This window comes from Pollachius pollachius (genome assembly GCF_949987615.1).
Source record: "Pollachius pollachius genome assembly, chromosome: 14".
NCBI lineage: Eukaryota > Metazoa > Chordata > Actinopteri > Gadiformes > Gadidae > Pollachius > Pollachius pollachius.
This window is the reverse complement of record NC_136947.1, coordinates 8,739,339-8,755,980: the sequence shown is the minus strand read 5'-3', so window position 1 is coordinate 8,755,980 and position 16,642 is coordinate 8,739,339. Positions and strand designations below refer to the sequence as shown.

Genomic DNA, 16,642 nt, shown 5'->3' with positions numbered 1-16,642 from the left:
GTCTAGTCCTATATTTCTATGCTCTGGAGGAATGTAAGGGGCTGTAACTGCTGGATCACCGTGTGGCGAACAGCTGCTACGATTACAAGAAACTGTACATTGTGTTAATAGATAAATGATTGCACTGCTGCAAATCAATCTAAACTTAAAAAAACAAAAATAAATAATTAAAAAATAAATGTACATATGTAAATATGAATATATACTACGTCACATTACATTATATATTTGTTTATATATGTATATGTTATACATTGTATTTAATATATATTGATATGTTGTATATATCTATAGATTTATACAATATATAATAATTGATAAGGCATGTAAGGCCGAATCAAAAGGAAAGTGACATTTGTAGATGTGGAGGGAACTGTCAACCGCGTTCATGAAGCAACGCATCGCGATATGACTGGTTGGACTCAGAGCAGATGTCAGAAACCGACCAACGAGCGGCCTCCGCGGTGTCGTCTTACCGAATCAAACAGGGGTGCGATGTTCTCGTCATCGTGCGGCACGAATCGGTGCGAACGCACAGTCGAGGGTGGGGTGACTCAGGAAAAGAGCCGATTTTTTAACACCGTGTAACCTGGGGATAGGATCCGAGTTCACTGGTGAGTCAAATCAACTATTATGCTTTTTCTTGTCCAGAAATTACTCTTCCTAAAGTAGATGTAATCCGAGAGATGGATCACACAGCTTCCCCCATGCATCGATTACTTTGTGCGTTTGCAGGCTCTGCTGCTGTTGTGTGTGTGGCGGCTGGTTCTGTCAAAGTGCAGGCACACACACATTACTATTTGTTGAACTCAATGCCAAAAATCAAATTAATTAATCAATTCGAAAAATCACAACAGCAGGGAAGTCGGGTTTCACCTAAACGTGTGTTAGTATAATGTTATAACATAGCTTCAGATCTCTGTCCGTTCAGGTCCTAGACTCTGTCTTGGTTCTCGCGACATTACAGGTATGAACTGTGTTCTTGCATGGACCGTATTGGTTAAGTTGTGACTCTGTTGGTGAAGTTGTGAGTGTGTGGGCTAAGTTTTGACGTGGTGCCTTTGCTTACGCACGACTTCCTCTGAGCTCTGACATGGGTGCCCTACAACATATGCTTAACCTTTGAACAACTCGTTTTTTGCGTGTGCTCTTGATTCGACAACAGGGTACACACACACACACACACACACACACACACACCTGAACGTCGGTTTATTTCGCATATTCAGCGTTTATGCAACTTTCCACGTTGCATAGTAAATAGTGGTAATAGTGGGGTTTTCCATCCGATGACTTCTTTGCATTGTGTCTGTGTGTTCCTCGTCTGAAGAATGCAGACGTGTGATCTTGCAGACGTGTGCATGCATAGTATTGCCAGCAGGGTATTAGTTGTACGGTGTCTGTTTCTTTTGAGGGATCTAGTGGTAGTGAAGTGCACGGTTGGCACAGTATTAGCTAGTAGCCACAGTATTGCTTTTGGATTATGAAAGCATAATTTGTAGTGCTAGTAGTAGTAGTAGTCTGTTTGCGATTGTCTCGTGCATCGTGGCTTTTTAACATTTAACACATGTTATTATTCCCATAGCATAACATGACTATGTGGTTGTAATAGCCACACATCTGGCAGCCCTCATCAGGCCTGCTGCTTCCTGCACATCGGTCTGCTATCTAAGCTTTAAAGAGCCAATGTGCCTAAACCAACCAAACCATTGAATATTTCAAATGTATTGGATCGGGCCTTACTGTTCAGGTTCCAGAATTAGAAGCCTGAGAGACTGGGTCTGGGGACGGGACGCTTTAATGCTGAATGTGTGGATGTCTGTATCGCAGATTTGCCCTAGGCACAAGGTTTGAGTGAGTTTCAGTAGTACTACAATCCTTAAAGGTCAGCTGCTCACGGTTTCAGCACACATCCATCGACCGTATGCATCTTCTACTGCAAATTGATTAACACCCATTCCTTGTTAGAAGCGGAAAGGTTGCATTTGCCTTTCATTATGTGATCATTCAATCACTGCAGATCACTTGATTAACAACCAAAGATCATCCTATTTGCATGGCGAAAAAAACCCAAGTGCGGTTCGTGTCAGACGTGCCTTCCTCCTGATGGCTGATGATGAGATCAGATCAGATTCACACCGGGTGAAACATCCCACTATAAAAAGGAACAGGCGGCCACCCCTTGCAGTCACGTGGGCAGGGCGCAGCGACGTCACCGGGCGGAGATCTGTGAAGAACACGCAGACGGAACGAGCCTGAGGTGCGGCACTTTCTTAGGCTTTTCCATCGTCCTTTCTGCACAGGGGGAACAGACTATAATCTGTTCACTATTAAAGAGGCCCGATGCCTGGTCCCACCCAAGTACTTTCCCCAAATGGAGAGAACAACAACGACATGGTCCAGGACAACGGATCCAACATCATTCCCTACAGAAAGAACACAGTGCGAGGAGAGCGCGCCTACAGGTAAACGCGTGTAATGCCGCATCTGATCCCGTCTCATAATAACGCCTGTGAGACGTAAACGGGATTGATCATAGCTGCAGTTTCATTTTGATTTTTGTGGTGATGTGCTTCTCTTCGTTGGCCGGTTTTGCGTGTGCGTCCAGACCCGGTCGTAAAGGCGCATCGTGCCCTCTGTTATTATCTAGTCCTGTCATTGGAGCCATGGCGCAAATCGCTAAAGGCCCATCCATGGTTGGGTTTTTTTCAGCACAATTATATAAGAGGATAGTGTCTGATGGGGGTTCCCGCTGCAGGGTATACTGTATGCTTTACTCGTAGACGAATAGCACCCAATCGAAGTGATCACAATCACCGACGTGTCAAATGCTATGGGAATGGACAGCCACCCTCATCAACAGAATGGCATTTATTCATCAGAGCAGGTCATGCTGCTCGGTGTTTGATGGCAGCAAACGGTGTGATGAAACATGCATTCGGATGCGGCTCTATAGATGCCCGGTTGCATGGTCGACCCTTGATGTGAGGTTTTGCAATGGACATTTAGCCGAGCGTCCACACAGCCCCCATGATCGGCTATTACTGCATGGCTAACAAAGCTAACAGTACATCCGCTTTGTTGACATGGGAACGGCTGGCCCAGTCTGCTCCCTCCTCCCCAGCCCGTCGGTGGAGCCTCTCCTCCTGCATGGATGTGGCAAGGGCTCCGGTTTGGATCGAGTGGACTTGTGCGCGAAAAACAGCGCAACGAATACGAACTGGGTTGCACGAAGGTCAAAAAAATATGCAGCCTTTCATGCAATTTCATCAGGTCCTCCTTCGGTCCACAGCCAGACACCCTGTGTTGGGAGATGGTCTGTTTTGGTTTAGAATTCGGAGGACAAATGCAGGTTTTGAATAACTGCACTGATTGTGGCCTGTGTGTTTAATATTTGGGATATTATCGAGGAATAACGCATTAAGTCAATGTGTTATGACTTGTGGAACAGATTTCTTTGCTGAATGTGTTAAAGATGCATTATGGTGATTTTGGACAGAAGCGTTACAGAAGTTGGATTAAATTGTTCACTACCACAATTGAGAATAAGTGGTGGTGCTATGTGTTATCTTGGCCCCTGTTTAACCAAGACAAAATCAATATCCTAATTCGTAACCCTTTCCTATGCCCCTTAATTTCAAGTGTCTTATTACCCAAGTATTTAAGGCATAACAACTTCTGTAATGTACGATTCAAATGCATGGTTTGCATTGCTTGATGTACTAAGCTGGAAGGTATGGCCTTACTATGACTTTATTAGAATGTATTCATTCATCTCTTGCAGTTGGGGGATGGCGGTCAACGTATATTCTACCTCAATAACCCAGGAGACTATGAGCAGGCATGACATCACTGCCTGGGTTAATGATATTCTCAGCCTAAACTACACAAAAGTGGAGCAGCTGTCATCAGGTAAGATCCCGTTTTAACCGGAGGGAGGGTGTGATTGTTGCTATGGGTGCATGCCAACTGTTTTTTCGATAAGCTGGGTAAGACTGGTAACAGACATGTAAGAGGCACTAATTACTACGTAGCTAACAAGTGCCTCGGCTTGACACAGTGATAAAGTTAAATCAATCTGAGTAACGCAGTCACCTATTCTTGGTGGGGCACTGGGAGGCGTCTATAAATAAAGTTTGCAAACGGGCATGTCCTGCTGCTGCGTCCAAGTAATCTAATCACAATCACTCCTGTCTGTCACCCCGGCTCACACACTCTTAAAGTATGTCAATTCCAGTGGGCTTTTAAGAAGACATTACCGTGGCTTATCCCGGACTTCACTTAGCCCATATTAGCAACACAGACTGTTTCACTGTTGTTAAAGCATTTAGCCTTATTTCATAAAAACAATAATAACAATCATGCTATTGGAAAGCGATGATTATCTAGAAAGATTCAACTAGGCTATGAGTGGGAGTTAATTCCCCATATTCCTTATGAATCCCCAAGGTTTTGACTGTTTGTGATTGTATTCCATATCTAGGAGCGGCCTACTGCCAGTTCATGGATTTACTTTTTCCTGGCTGCGTCAGTCTTAAGAAGGTCAAGTTCCAAGCTAAACTGGAGCATGAGTACATCCACAATTGGAAAGTGTTGCAGGCCTCATTTAAAAGGGTGAATGTGGACAAGGTGAGTCGGAGAGAATCCTCATATCCTTATTGTTACTATTCATTTATGTACTTGTAATGGGGCAGCATGTAGCTCAGGAGGTAGAGCGGGTTGGCTGGTAACCGGAAGGTTGCTGGTTCGATCTCCGGCTCCTCCCAGCGTCGAGTGTTGAGGTGTCCCTGAGCAAGACACTTTACCCTGACTGCTCCCAACGAGCTGGCTGTCGCCTTGTGTGGTTGACACCGCCGTCAGTGTGTGAATGTATGCATGAATGGGCGAATGTCAGGCAATATTGGAAAGCGCTTTGAGTGGCCACTGGTTAGAAAAGCTCTGTATAAATGCAGTCCATTTACCATTTAAAGGTTGGCTCTTGTTGTGTTCCTGATGTTTGAACCCCTACATCTCACCCTCCTCCCAGATTATTCCCGTAGAGAAACTGGTCAAGGGGAGGTTTCAGGACAACCTGGACTTCATCCAGTGGTTCAAGAGGTTTTTTGACGCGAACTACGACGGTAAAGAGTACGACCCGGTACAGGCCAGGCAGGGTCAGGACGCCATCCCCCCACCCGACCCTGGAGAGCAGATCTTTAACCTGCCCAAGAAGTCCCTCCACGCAGCTAGCTCCCCCACAGCAGGTAGGTGGATCACCTGGAGAACCAAAGGGGCATTGGTGTTAGTGGGTTGGAGTCACCTGATAAAAGGAACAGCGATAATGGATATAGCTATCAAGGTTGTACAGGTTATGCACCATTGTAACTAAGGTGCTTTGCTTAAAATATTGCATCTACATGGTAACAATTAGACAGATGATTCTATTTCACATATCTTCTGTTCAATGTGGATACCTCTTCTTGTTGATATCCTCCTAAAGCCTAAGAAGATATCCATAAGCAGCCATGAGTGATTATGCCGTAAGACTTAAAGCATGGACCCATCAGCATACCTGGAACTGAAAGATTTTTTACAGTTTGCACCAAATTAAAATATTCCCTGAGAATTGCCGTCTCCATCAGTGGATTTCATTCTGATCGGAAAGTTAATTTGACTTCATTTTTGGGCTGCCAGTTATCCTGCCTGTGTTTTTGCATTGCCGTCTAAAAGAGCAGACAGTTCATTCCATGATTGAGAGTTTCTTTTATTCCAGCGGTGTCATGTTATCCCACCGTTTATAAGCCTGCTCAGCCACAATATAGGTAGATAGATAACATACATGTGCCATGGTTTCTTTCACAAAGGAGAGGTAGATAGCACAGCTGTTGTTATTCATCGTAAACTAACATGACAATGCAAGCAAGCTGAGTAAGCTTCCATTGTGTCACACTCTAGGCAAAGAAATATTCATTGTTTGGCCAGTGCTACTGTTGAAGTTCCAGTTTTAAACTTGAAGAACTTGCCTGAAACAATATTATTTTAATTGATTAATTATGTCTAAACGCTATATATTGGTAGGTTGACTTTGGGTTGGTTTGAGAGTATAAGTTTCATCTCTGTCTTTGAACTTGTTAACCGGTACATTCTATATACCGTTGCGTGTCTTAGTAAGTGTCTGCTATAAATAACACGTCGACGTTCTGCCGTCCTGCAAAACAGATTGCATCTAATATACCACTGATGTTTCCTATAGGAGTCTCCAGGCCCACTTGTACTATAGCTAAGTCTGTAACACCGTCATCTAGACCCTCGTCAGCCAAAAAGATCCCTGGGCCATCCACCCCGGCTAAGGGAGAGAAGGAACTGGAGGTCCAGGTCACACTTCTGAATGAACAGGTAGGTTTACTGCCCCCCTTTGTTGAGCTGTGTTGTTTGTATACATGGGGTCATGTTCTGGCTGAACTCTTTTGGAGGTGAGGGGAAGATCGGGAAGATCCAGGGCCTGTTACGATTCAAGGTTAGGAAAGCACACATTCTTTGGGTTTTGGATGTAGATATTAGCAAAGTGAAAGCACAAACAAATGATATGTCTCCCATAGTGTACCCTCTTATGAAGACTTTATTTACTGTGGTTATAAAATCTTTAATCATTAATCGTAAATCACCAAGCTGTTTCTCTCTTATGACATACTGTGTTCATAGATGTTAATAGAAAAGTATCTTTGCAAAAGGGAATACTGCTCCTAGTAAAACATTCCCTTGGATATGATGTTTGTGGATGCAGTTTATGTAAAATGATGTTACTGGATTTGAAGAAGTGATGCTTTGTGTGTGTATTATATTTCTTACTTAGTGGTGGGGTTGTTGATTTTAAATGCATGATTTTCACTTGAATCCAACCATCAATGCGTCAACATCACATTTCCTCTAGTGCTTCACAAATTATAGACTAACTGTCATAAACAAGGCCACGTCTTTTCGGCTGCATGGAAATTGTTTCCAATGGAGTCCTTGTATTTTTTGAAGTACTCTGCATACCCAGGACAGTGTCAATTCAATGTATTGATCCGACAGCATCAGAGCAGACTACAAAAATATCGACGTTTGTTTTTCCATTAGCTAAAACGTTTTTTTTGATCTCGAACATTGCCTTAATTATAACCGTGAATCCTCCCAGATGAGTACACTGAAGCTGGCGTTGGAAGGGGTGGAAAAGGAGCGAGACTTCTACTTCAGCAAACTGCGGGAGGTGGAGGTGCTGTGCCAGGAGCAGGGGGAGGAGAATGCCCCCTTTGTGGACCGACTGATGGAGGTCCTCTACTCTGCAGACGAACAGGTCAGTCTGACTCTACATTCAGGGCATTTAGAAGACGCTTTTATCCAAAGTGACCTACAATAGATACATTTGTCAGAAGGAGAAACAATATATTGCTGTTGGTAAAGTAAGGATGTTCATAGAACCAAGTGCCAAGCACTAACAATTGTGAGGTTAACCCATTCCCCGTATACAACAAAGATAGCTAGGATAAGATGCTACACAATGCTAAGTACTATTTTTGAAAGGACGTACAACGTACAATAAGTGCATACATTAAGTGCCAATGCCTCGTTGTCCTTCTTTATGTATTGATAAGAACACACTCTAGGGGATTGGGGATTTGAGTCCGACGGGATGTGAGTGAATAGACAGAATTTATTTTAACATGAACAGGATTAAATGGCATTTACCGGAAATACAAACAGCAGGCACAAAAACACAGCACAAATATAATGTTGGTATATTTACTAAGTTATTTTTTAGAGAACAGCTTGGTTGTAAATTTAAAAAGACATCACACACACTACTCAAAAAACGGGTCACACATCGTCTAACACAATTCATGCTACTACAGTGCTTACACTCACCACACCACACCCTCAACTGAACAACCAATCAACTGTAAACTGAGTGTATCAGACAGAGAAACCATTCATCCATGTTCCACCAGAGATGGTGCTGTTTTTACATTTAGGGCATTAAGTAGATGCTTTTATCCAAAGCAACTTATTCATACACACATTTTCACACCGACTGCGGAGTAAACCATTCCAGGTGACAGCCAGCTCTTCTGGAGCAGTTAGGGTGAGATGTCTTGCTAACCTTGAGACTCTGGGGATCGTACTAGCAACATTACGGTTACAAGTTAACCCGCTCTACCTCCTGAACTAACTACAAGGGTTATTGACCAGTCCAATTTAGGTTACATAGCCATCGACCATACATTGTCTTTCAGGAGGGGGCTGGGGAGCTGGCTGAGGGGGACGGAGAAGAGGCCGACCCCCAGCCGGCCCAGGAGGAGGTACCAGATGACCAGGCAGAACAGGATGAATACTGACTGTTGTCCTCGCTCACCGCAACCCCACGCCCTTCTTTTATAGTGACAACAACCGTCAAAGGATTTTAAGTTTTTCCACCGTGGTTTCTTTATTTTGTTCTCTTGAAGACTGAGCAAATGAAGCAACGCCCCCACCGTCACCCCCCACCCAGAAAGAACACACCATCCGTTCTTTTTCAGTTCATGATTTTTCTTAAATCCTGCCAGTTGATATTCTGTGTTTTTGTGATTGTTGGTGAACTGCCCATGGCCGGTTTGGGTCACTTTTACCTCCACGCGCAGACAAGCTCAGACCATCACAGGAGTTTCCATGGACGGTGTGTGTGTGGGTGTTGACAGGTCAATCAGATTCCTGAATATGAGGACATGCTGAAGTCCAGACGGGTAACTTCTACCTGTCAGTACAAGTGTTAATTTGTGCATCTTCGCTCCCTTTCGTTTTCTACAGATTTTTTTGTGTGTCTTTTTTACATATCAACCACGTTAATCACACGAACGCAATAAGCAAAAGCCCTGAAAGGGCTCATAGTAGCTCTTATAAAACCTCCTTCCATGTGTTGCACTGACATTTGACCTAGGAGTGGACAATCGGTCCACACACTTTCACCATATTTATTAAGCCTTAGCATTAGTATTAAAGTATACGACCTTACGTTGAATCCTTTGGAAGAGGAGACAACACAGTCAGTTAATTGTGAATAAAGTGTAGAGTTGAAAAACCAACCAGGACTGTACGATGACTATCTTCATAAAACACAATTTTTCAGATAATTGTGAGCTCAAAAATGTATTACTCATACCGATTGTGTGTGAATAATGTTGGTAAAATGGTTTGGTGTTTGATGACCGGTTAATTAGTAGGTCATAAACATAGGGGAGGAAAATGCATTTGTTGTGGCCTAGTCTTATCAAGATGGAGAACGTTTTTTGTTTTTATACTTTGCAGCACATTGCCACTGATATCTGTTCCATGGATATAATATATATTATAAATGATTTGTCAATCACACTACTTAGAAAAGATGTGTGTAAGTTCACTGAGTTATTTGACATGCTATATTCCAGTAATTACCTGTTCATAATGTTACATTTACTATTATTGAACTCAGCAGTGCACCATAATGCTTTAGTCAGATACTGTTGTGTAAATGAAAAGGAATGTAAACTGTCAATAAGTATGAATAGTGTTTTTTTTATGTCCCACTCATTATGCATTCCCCAAACTGTGTTGCATGTTTGCATTTTATTTGTGAATAACTTGACCCGCTTTTTACATATTTAATAAAAAAAAAACAATGTTAAGTGAGCTTTTGTATGTTTAACTTGATGTTTGACGGGTGTAGAACGGCGTGCTGTAATAAAACCTTTCACCTACGGGAGCCTGAAGGAGTGTGTCAATCTCATGTCACTCCAACCTGAGGTTCTTCAAATAAATTAATGAATGAATGCATGAATGAAGGAAAACAAAAATTGCTAGCATTGACCATCAGTTAAAAGTCATGGCGCTGAAATATTTGGATTTGTTAACCACATCTACACACAGTCATACCAGATATATTACAATATAGAACTTTCAGAGCCAACCACAGACTAAACAATACTTTAATCAAATATTTCGTCAAAATGTTCTGCAATTGCGAAAATATGCTGACGAAAAAAACAGGTTTATTCACGAATCTTATTCACCTTACAGATTGCACAACATTGTACACAAGTAATGTGAACGAGTTGGGTGCGCTTGTTTTCTACGTCGGGTACATTCGCGAGGGAAGAAACTCCACGCAAACACATACTAACCCCCATCCGGCGCACCACGGCCGTTAAAACAAACGCATACAGCCTAGCGGTACGCTCCATGTAGTAGTTGACCAAGACGTTGAGAGTTGCTTAACTAACAACTTTCGACACCGGTAAACGATGATGTCGTAAACTACCAGTCCAGCCCCTCAACTGACCTTGTATCCCCGCCAGTATGTGAACATTAGAGCCAGAAAGATGCCAGCATGTCTTCTCTAAAGGTACGTAGCCTCACAGCTAGCCTGGCGAACTACATGTTTACAAATGGGATTCAAACTCAAAAACCTCAGAAGTTTGGTGTGTTGGTTTTTCGCATTTATTTCAAAGTGTGTGTTTGTTTGGGGGTTGGGGATACTTCTGTCTGCGTAAAACAATTCGGTTCATGTTCTACTTGTAGCGTAAGAAGTTCTCCAGGGACATCAGGTGTGTTGTCTTCCCGGATGAGGTCGGACACAACAGCGCTAACCCCGCGGCGGGGTTAACTGCCCTGTCCACCGGCAGCTCAGCCGCCAGGGCGTGGGAGAGGTGTGGGGAAAGCTTTATTGACCTTCCTAAAGTCAAGGTAAGGTTGTTGTTCTTTGGCAAGTGGAGTGCACTTATGCACTCCATTTGGCGTGTATAAACACATGCACATCCTCAAGGTGAATTATTTAATTAATAATTGTTATTCAGTTTTGAATGTGAGATATGCACACAACACACTTGTTTTTACTATAGGATGGTCATTCGTCTGGAAGGACATTGTCTGCTTTCAGGAAGTTGGACCCGGCCTCTTTTTCAGGTACCCTTTCCGGAATGACATTTACATTGAGGGCATTAAGCAGACGATTTAAAGCAAAGCGACTCACAATAAGTACATTTGTCAGAAGAAAGAGAAACAACAATGTTACGCTGTCCGTACAGTAAGGATATTCATAGAACCAAGTGCCAAGCCCTAACAATTGTTAGTTTAACCCATTCCCCGTATACAACAAAGATAACTAGGATAAGATTAGAATTGTCATAATACAAGAACTTTGCATAGTATGTAATGGACATGTTGGACGCGAATGTATGAGACTCATTCAACCAGATGTCAGTCAGATCTCATATACTTTCTCTCTCCTTATCTCTGTGTCCATGGTAACTTAGTGCATGACAGCTCTGGTCACCATAACGATGACCCCGTGGACATAGTGTGGACCTCCAGCGAAAATGAGGGGTCTGGTAACGAGAGTCCAAAGCAGTCTCTGGCTAAAGCTGTGCCTCCTAAACGACAAGAGAGGAAGAGAAAGATACAGAGACCAGCCGCCAGAGCATCGCATGCACTCCCTGCTTGTGAAGGTACAGATGCTGAGTAGGAGTGGGAATCACAGGGTACCTCACAATACAATAAGCGTTACATGGCCCACGATACAGATCATATCGCAATACAGTGATTCTGCGATGACCAATGTATTGTTAGAAAATCCTATAACGATGCATCACGATATACAGTACGTCTGACGATGAATACAAAATGACTGTGAAGAGGTAAAGTGCTGGACTTCTGTCTTTATTCATGGTCCAAACTGAGTTTTTCAGTTACTTGTCTTAGTCTAGTTAATTTTGTTATCAGGGGTTACCAGATTCCATAGCGATATCTTCAATCAAAGTACAAATAAACCTGATCTTCTTTATCCATGGTTGCACAGCACCTAACATCTCCGGTCACCATGACAAGGACCCGTTGGACATCGCCTGGACGTCGTCTAGTGAGAGTGAGCAGTCAGATACAGATCACGACCGGTCTCTTGCTGGAGCGATGGCTCCTAGACCACCAGAGAGGCGAAGGAAAACTCTTCGACCCACCGCCGCAGTTGAGTGCTCCACCAAACTACCCGCTGATGAAGGTACCCCTGGTTCCGCGTAGGCCGATGATGAAGACTTTATACTAGAGCCAGACCGATATATAGGGTTAGGCCGATTAATTTGTCGTATCGTTGTATATGTTTGCCAATATGAAAACTTTAGAAAAGGTGTTGATTTATTAACGTAATCACCTCTTAATAAATCCTCTAAAACCTCTTAAGAGAGCACCTCCTTGTAAAGGCTCCCAACACTAACAGTTTTAAATCTAGTTCTGTGTGGGGGGTTAGTAGCTCCTCACCTTACAGCATATTGGGTCTTGTAGCTCATGGTTTTAATGGGATGTTGCTATGGCCCGAAGCATTGCTTGAGGGACAGCGGCCAATCCCAAATCCCTGCTCCATCCCCAGCATACCAAGATATAAAGGCCGATATATCTATATTTTTAATATCGGCTGATATATATCGATTTCGGTAATCTTTTACACCCTAATATCGGCATCGGCCCCCATAATCAACTATCACCTAGCTCTACTTTATACACTATTGTCACTGATAGTTTTGATTAAACGTTGTTACACAATCCTCAAGCATGGATGTTTGAATTATGTTAATAAAAATTTGTTCCGTGCTTTATATTTTAGGCTACAGGAACATTGTCAAATGATCATTGAGGAATGGATGCCTGTTCCTTGTTCATGTTTTCTGACTCTATTTTTCAGAAGACCTTCCCATCATTGATTCGGACAGTGATCTGAACGGCTCTCCTGATCAGTTGAAACATGACAGTGCGGGTCATATATCTGAGTGTGAGTCTCCACCGCATGCTGTCAACGGGGGCCTAAAAGCACCTATATCACCAGGGGTAAGTAAAATGCTAATCGTATCAAATGAAGTTAAATAGGTTTATACAACTATGATCTCTCAAATCAGACTTTAGATTCAGAACCAGACCTCAAGTCTGATTGCACATAGGCGATTCAATTTGTTTCGCTTGGTTTGTTTTCAACCGATCGTGTCACTGGAGGTTTATTGGCATACACTAACTCAGCCAGCACTAGTAAACTGTAAAAGAGAGTAAAGGTTTCCAATCAACATAATGTACACCGGTCCGTCTAGCATTACACTTTGAAAGCCTCACCAGCTCTCAAAAAAGAATCCTAATATCGAAACAGGAAACGAGGGGTTTTAGGTTTCCTATAGGATTCCTTTGCTGCATGACCACACAATAATATTATTGTACTAGCAATGCTATCTAAAAACAAATAAGACGTCTTCTATACAGGAAAATACAACCGGCATATACAACTAATAATTGTATATATTAACTTAATATTATATTGTCAACGTTTTGAAACAAAAGCAAGGCCGAACCAAATCTGTCTCCCTCCCTACTCTCTCTTGTATTAATCCTGTTAATCTGCTAACGCACAGCTGGCCGGCAGTGATACGTATGCTGTAACTCTCCAGTGTAATCCTGTAGGACCTCTTCACATTCCTCAGTTTATGTGGCGGTAACATCCTGTTATGCTTGGAAATATGCTATGCTGTGGCAGGGAGATTCCCTCTGACTGCCCCCTCACGTAGTATTGAGGAGTTATTCATTAGTGTGGTGCTGGTGATGGTGTGAATCTGTTGGGATTGAACTATCAGAAAGGTGTGTTTATGGACACTAGGTGGGGTCATAACCCCTCTTATGCAAACTCTAGTATGGGCAAAAGGTTTAGCATAATCTCCGTACTTGGCTAGTGTGTGGCTCACCGGGTGTTGTCGACGCGTTTCATGCGGTTTTAAAGAATTAAATGATTATTTTCAAGGGATGTTTAATTGTAGTTTGATATTTGAGTGGATTATGTGAACAGTGAATTGTACCAGTCGTTTTGACTATGTCATAACTCATGGGTGACCGAAGTAATGGCAATGTTTAAATGATGCATATCGTGCTTCTTTGGAGAGCTTTTCAAATTAGTGGCATTATTTATTTGAACATTGTTGAAGGAAAACAATCAGGCCATCCCTTTCAGAAGGAAGTTTTCTTATTTTCTATAAACACCAAACAGCTCTATGTACATACATACATACATACATACATACATACATACATACATACATACATACATACTTACTAACTTACTTACTTACTTACATACATACATACATACATACATACATACATACATACATACATACATACATACATACATACATACATACATACATACATACATACATACATACATACATACATTTTGTACATGCATACATATACTATACACTATGAATATGTAGAACAGCTCATACTAGAGCTCTTATATTATTTCGATGAAGAAATTGTATTAGTCAACTACTAAGAGCTTGTCAAAATCTTATGAATTTGTATACGAATATCGATACTAAAGGCAAATCATGTTTTATATTTGACATTCATTGTTATTAAGTCAAATCCAATACTTCGATATTTTTTATAGACTAATTTTGACAAATACTCATGTGTTGTCAGACACTTTGACGTTTATAAATCGTTCATCCCCCTTGTTAAACCAGGGAAATTTCCCTGGAAATTAGAATTTACACTAGGTGGAGTATCTAAGTGTCATGATAATGGCTGAGAAATCACATGTGGTCTTGAACAAGCAGTGCAAATGGACTTCGCTGTAAAACGCTATTTTCAATGTTTTAAAAGTTGATGAGTTTACAGAGACACTTGATTTAAACCCAGGTTTGGATGGGCACATTTAAAATAAGGCAGAGCCCGTGTCCAAATCAAATATTTATACAGACCATTATATTTGTGGTCAGTGCGTGTTTACCTTTGTGGTGACTCTTAACTGCAAACCGTTCTGTATTTAGTCCTTTTAAAATTAGACTCTGAATCAGAGTCTAAATGAGCCTTGCTATACTGGAAGCCACAGGTTGCTCTAATTGCCATCTATCTCCTCCCATGTACATTGGGTTAATGTTTACCCCGTTGATTTTGAGTAGGCCTTTTGTAGCCCACTCCGTGGTGTCTTGGATAAGTTGGTGTTGGCCACAAGTCACTTGGGAGCAATGTTTGTTGAAGGCAGGGCTGGCATGGCCCAGACAGTAAAGGAGTGTTAATTTGTCTTCTGCATATACTCACCCACCTCAGGGCTGAAGTGTAAACCGGTCTTGGCACAGTAAAACTTGTTAAATTATGAATTTCGCCGGCCAGGCTTGGAGGATGGAGGTAGGTATGACTGTGTTTTTTTAACCTCAAGAGGATTGTGGTCATCGAATGTTGACATCGCTTTGTTTTAAACTGGAGCGCACCGATCAGTAGATCACAGGCAGCACTGTGATGAGCTTGGCTGCATGCGTTTACTCCTAGTTAAGCGCAGTGGCGCTAGCATCATGGGGTCGTTTCTGACAGATAGCCCTATTACACAGGCCGGTGTTTGAGTCTCGAGAGGAAGCTTTAGGGCGGATTACTATCTCTCCCACGGAGAGATAATAAGAGAGATAACGCCCTCCCACTTCCTCTTGTCACAGATGTGCTGACATCAGCACATCAGACATCAGTTGCTGTCACCGACCAACTTAAAGGTTTGAGTCGAGGTGCCTGCCCCGCAAGAGCCCTGGAGAGGTCTCCTTTAGAGGGTGAAACTTTGGTGATGACATTTGGTGATTTGGTTTCAGTATCTACAGGTGCATGTTCGACGGTGGATGATGTTGACTTTTGTGTGTTTGATCAGGTCAAATACTACTACTACTACGCACGCACGCACGCACGCACACATTGGTTTAAAATCCTCCAAGTAGATATTAAGTGGTCTGCTCATAACTTTAAACGTATTTACACAGGACATGTTTTAAGACACACTGGTTTAGATTGAACTGGATCAAAGTTTCAATTTGATCCACTATGAATGCTCATTCACACACTTGTTGTAGTACATGAAACCGGATTGAACAGGATACAGCAACAGAGAGTTTTATAGCTCCATATAAAGCATAGACTAACCTGCGGCTGACTCACCAGATGTATGTCAGCCAAACGTATTTTATGCTATTTTGTGTGTGTGTGTGTGTGTGTGTGTGTGTGTGTGTGTGTGTGTGTGTGTGTGAGTTTGTGGTGTGAGTTTGAGTGTGTGTTCGCATGCCCAGGACAACTCTATAATTCATCGTCCAAGGTCGGGTGAGGACGCCCCCCACCCAGTTTAAGTTGGGGATGGGTCAATACCCCCCACCACCACTAGGACCAGCAACACCAGCAACACCACTACACCACCACCAACACTACACCACCACCAGCACCAACACCACCACCAGCACCAGCAACACCAGCAACACCACAACACCACCACCAACACCAGCAACACCACTACACCACCACCACACCACCACCACCACCACCAGCAACACCACTACACCACCACCACACCACCACCACCACCAGCAACACCACTACACCACCACCACACCACCACCAACAGCAGCAACAGCAGCAACACCACTACACCACCACCACACCACCACCACCACCACCAGCAACACCACTACACCACCACCACACCACCACCACCAGCAGCAACACCACTACACCACCACCACACCACCACCACCACCAGCAACACCAGCAACACCACTACACCACCACCACACCACCACCAGCACCAGCAACACCAGCAACACCACTACACCAC

At 42.8% G+C, this 16,642-nt stretch overlaps 2 protein-coding genes across 5 annotated transcripts in view; both read left to right on the top strand.

Annotated features, from left to right (window-relative positions):
• Nucleotides 1-515: 515 nt before the first annotated feature.
• On the top strand, nt 516-9,655 carry mapre2 (microtubule-associated protein, RP/EB family, member 2). 2 transcript variants are annotated; one of them, XM_079750395.1, is made up of 8 exons: nt 524-614; nt 2,304-2,465; nt 3,785-3,912; nt 4,484-4,629; nt 5,027-5,243; nt 6,233-6,375; nt 7,157-7,315; nt 8,253-9,655. In XM_079750395.1, exons 2-8 carry the CDS (start codon nt 2,344-2,346, stop codon nt 8,352-8,354), a joined length of 1,017 nt encoding a protein of 338 aa, XP_079606521.1. In that variant the 5' UTR covers nt 524-614; nt 2,304-2,343; the 3' UTR covers nt 8,355-9,655. The 2 variants fall into 2 exon arrangements, with proteins under 2 accessions (XP_079606522.1, XP_079606521.1); XM_079750396.1 differs by lacking the exon at nt 2,304-2,465 and having other exon boundaries at nt 516-614.
• Nucleotides 9,656-10,204: 549 nt separating this feature from the next.
• The window catches only part of spidr (scaffold protein involved in DNA repair), a 31,643-nt gene continuing 25,205 nt past the window's right edge, over nt 10,205-16,642 (top strand). For 2 of the 3 annotated variants that reach the window (XM_079750391.1, XM_079750389.1), the window contains exons 1-6: nt 10,205-10,372; nt 10,549-10,713; nt 10,869-10,932; nt 11,283-11,474; nt 11,825-12,022; nt 12,701-12,843. In XM_079750391.1, coding sequence (XP_079606517.1) covers nt 10,358-10,372; nt 10,549-10,713; nt 10,869-10,932; nt 11,283-11,474; nt 11,825-12,022; nt 12,701-12,843 — 777 coding nt within the window. In that variant the 5' untranslated portion in view covers nt 10,205-10,357. The remainder of the gene's footprint in view (nt 10,373-10,548; nt 10,714-10,868; nt 10,933-11,282; nt 11,475-11,824; nt 12,023-12,700; nt 12,844-16,642) is intronic. The other variant, XM_079750390.1, reaches the window with a different exon arrangement.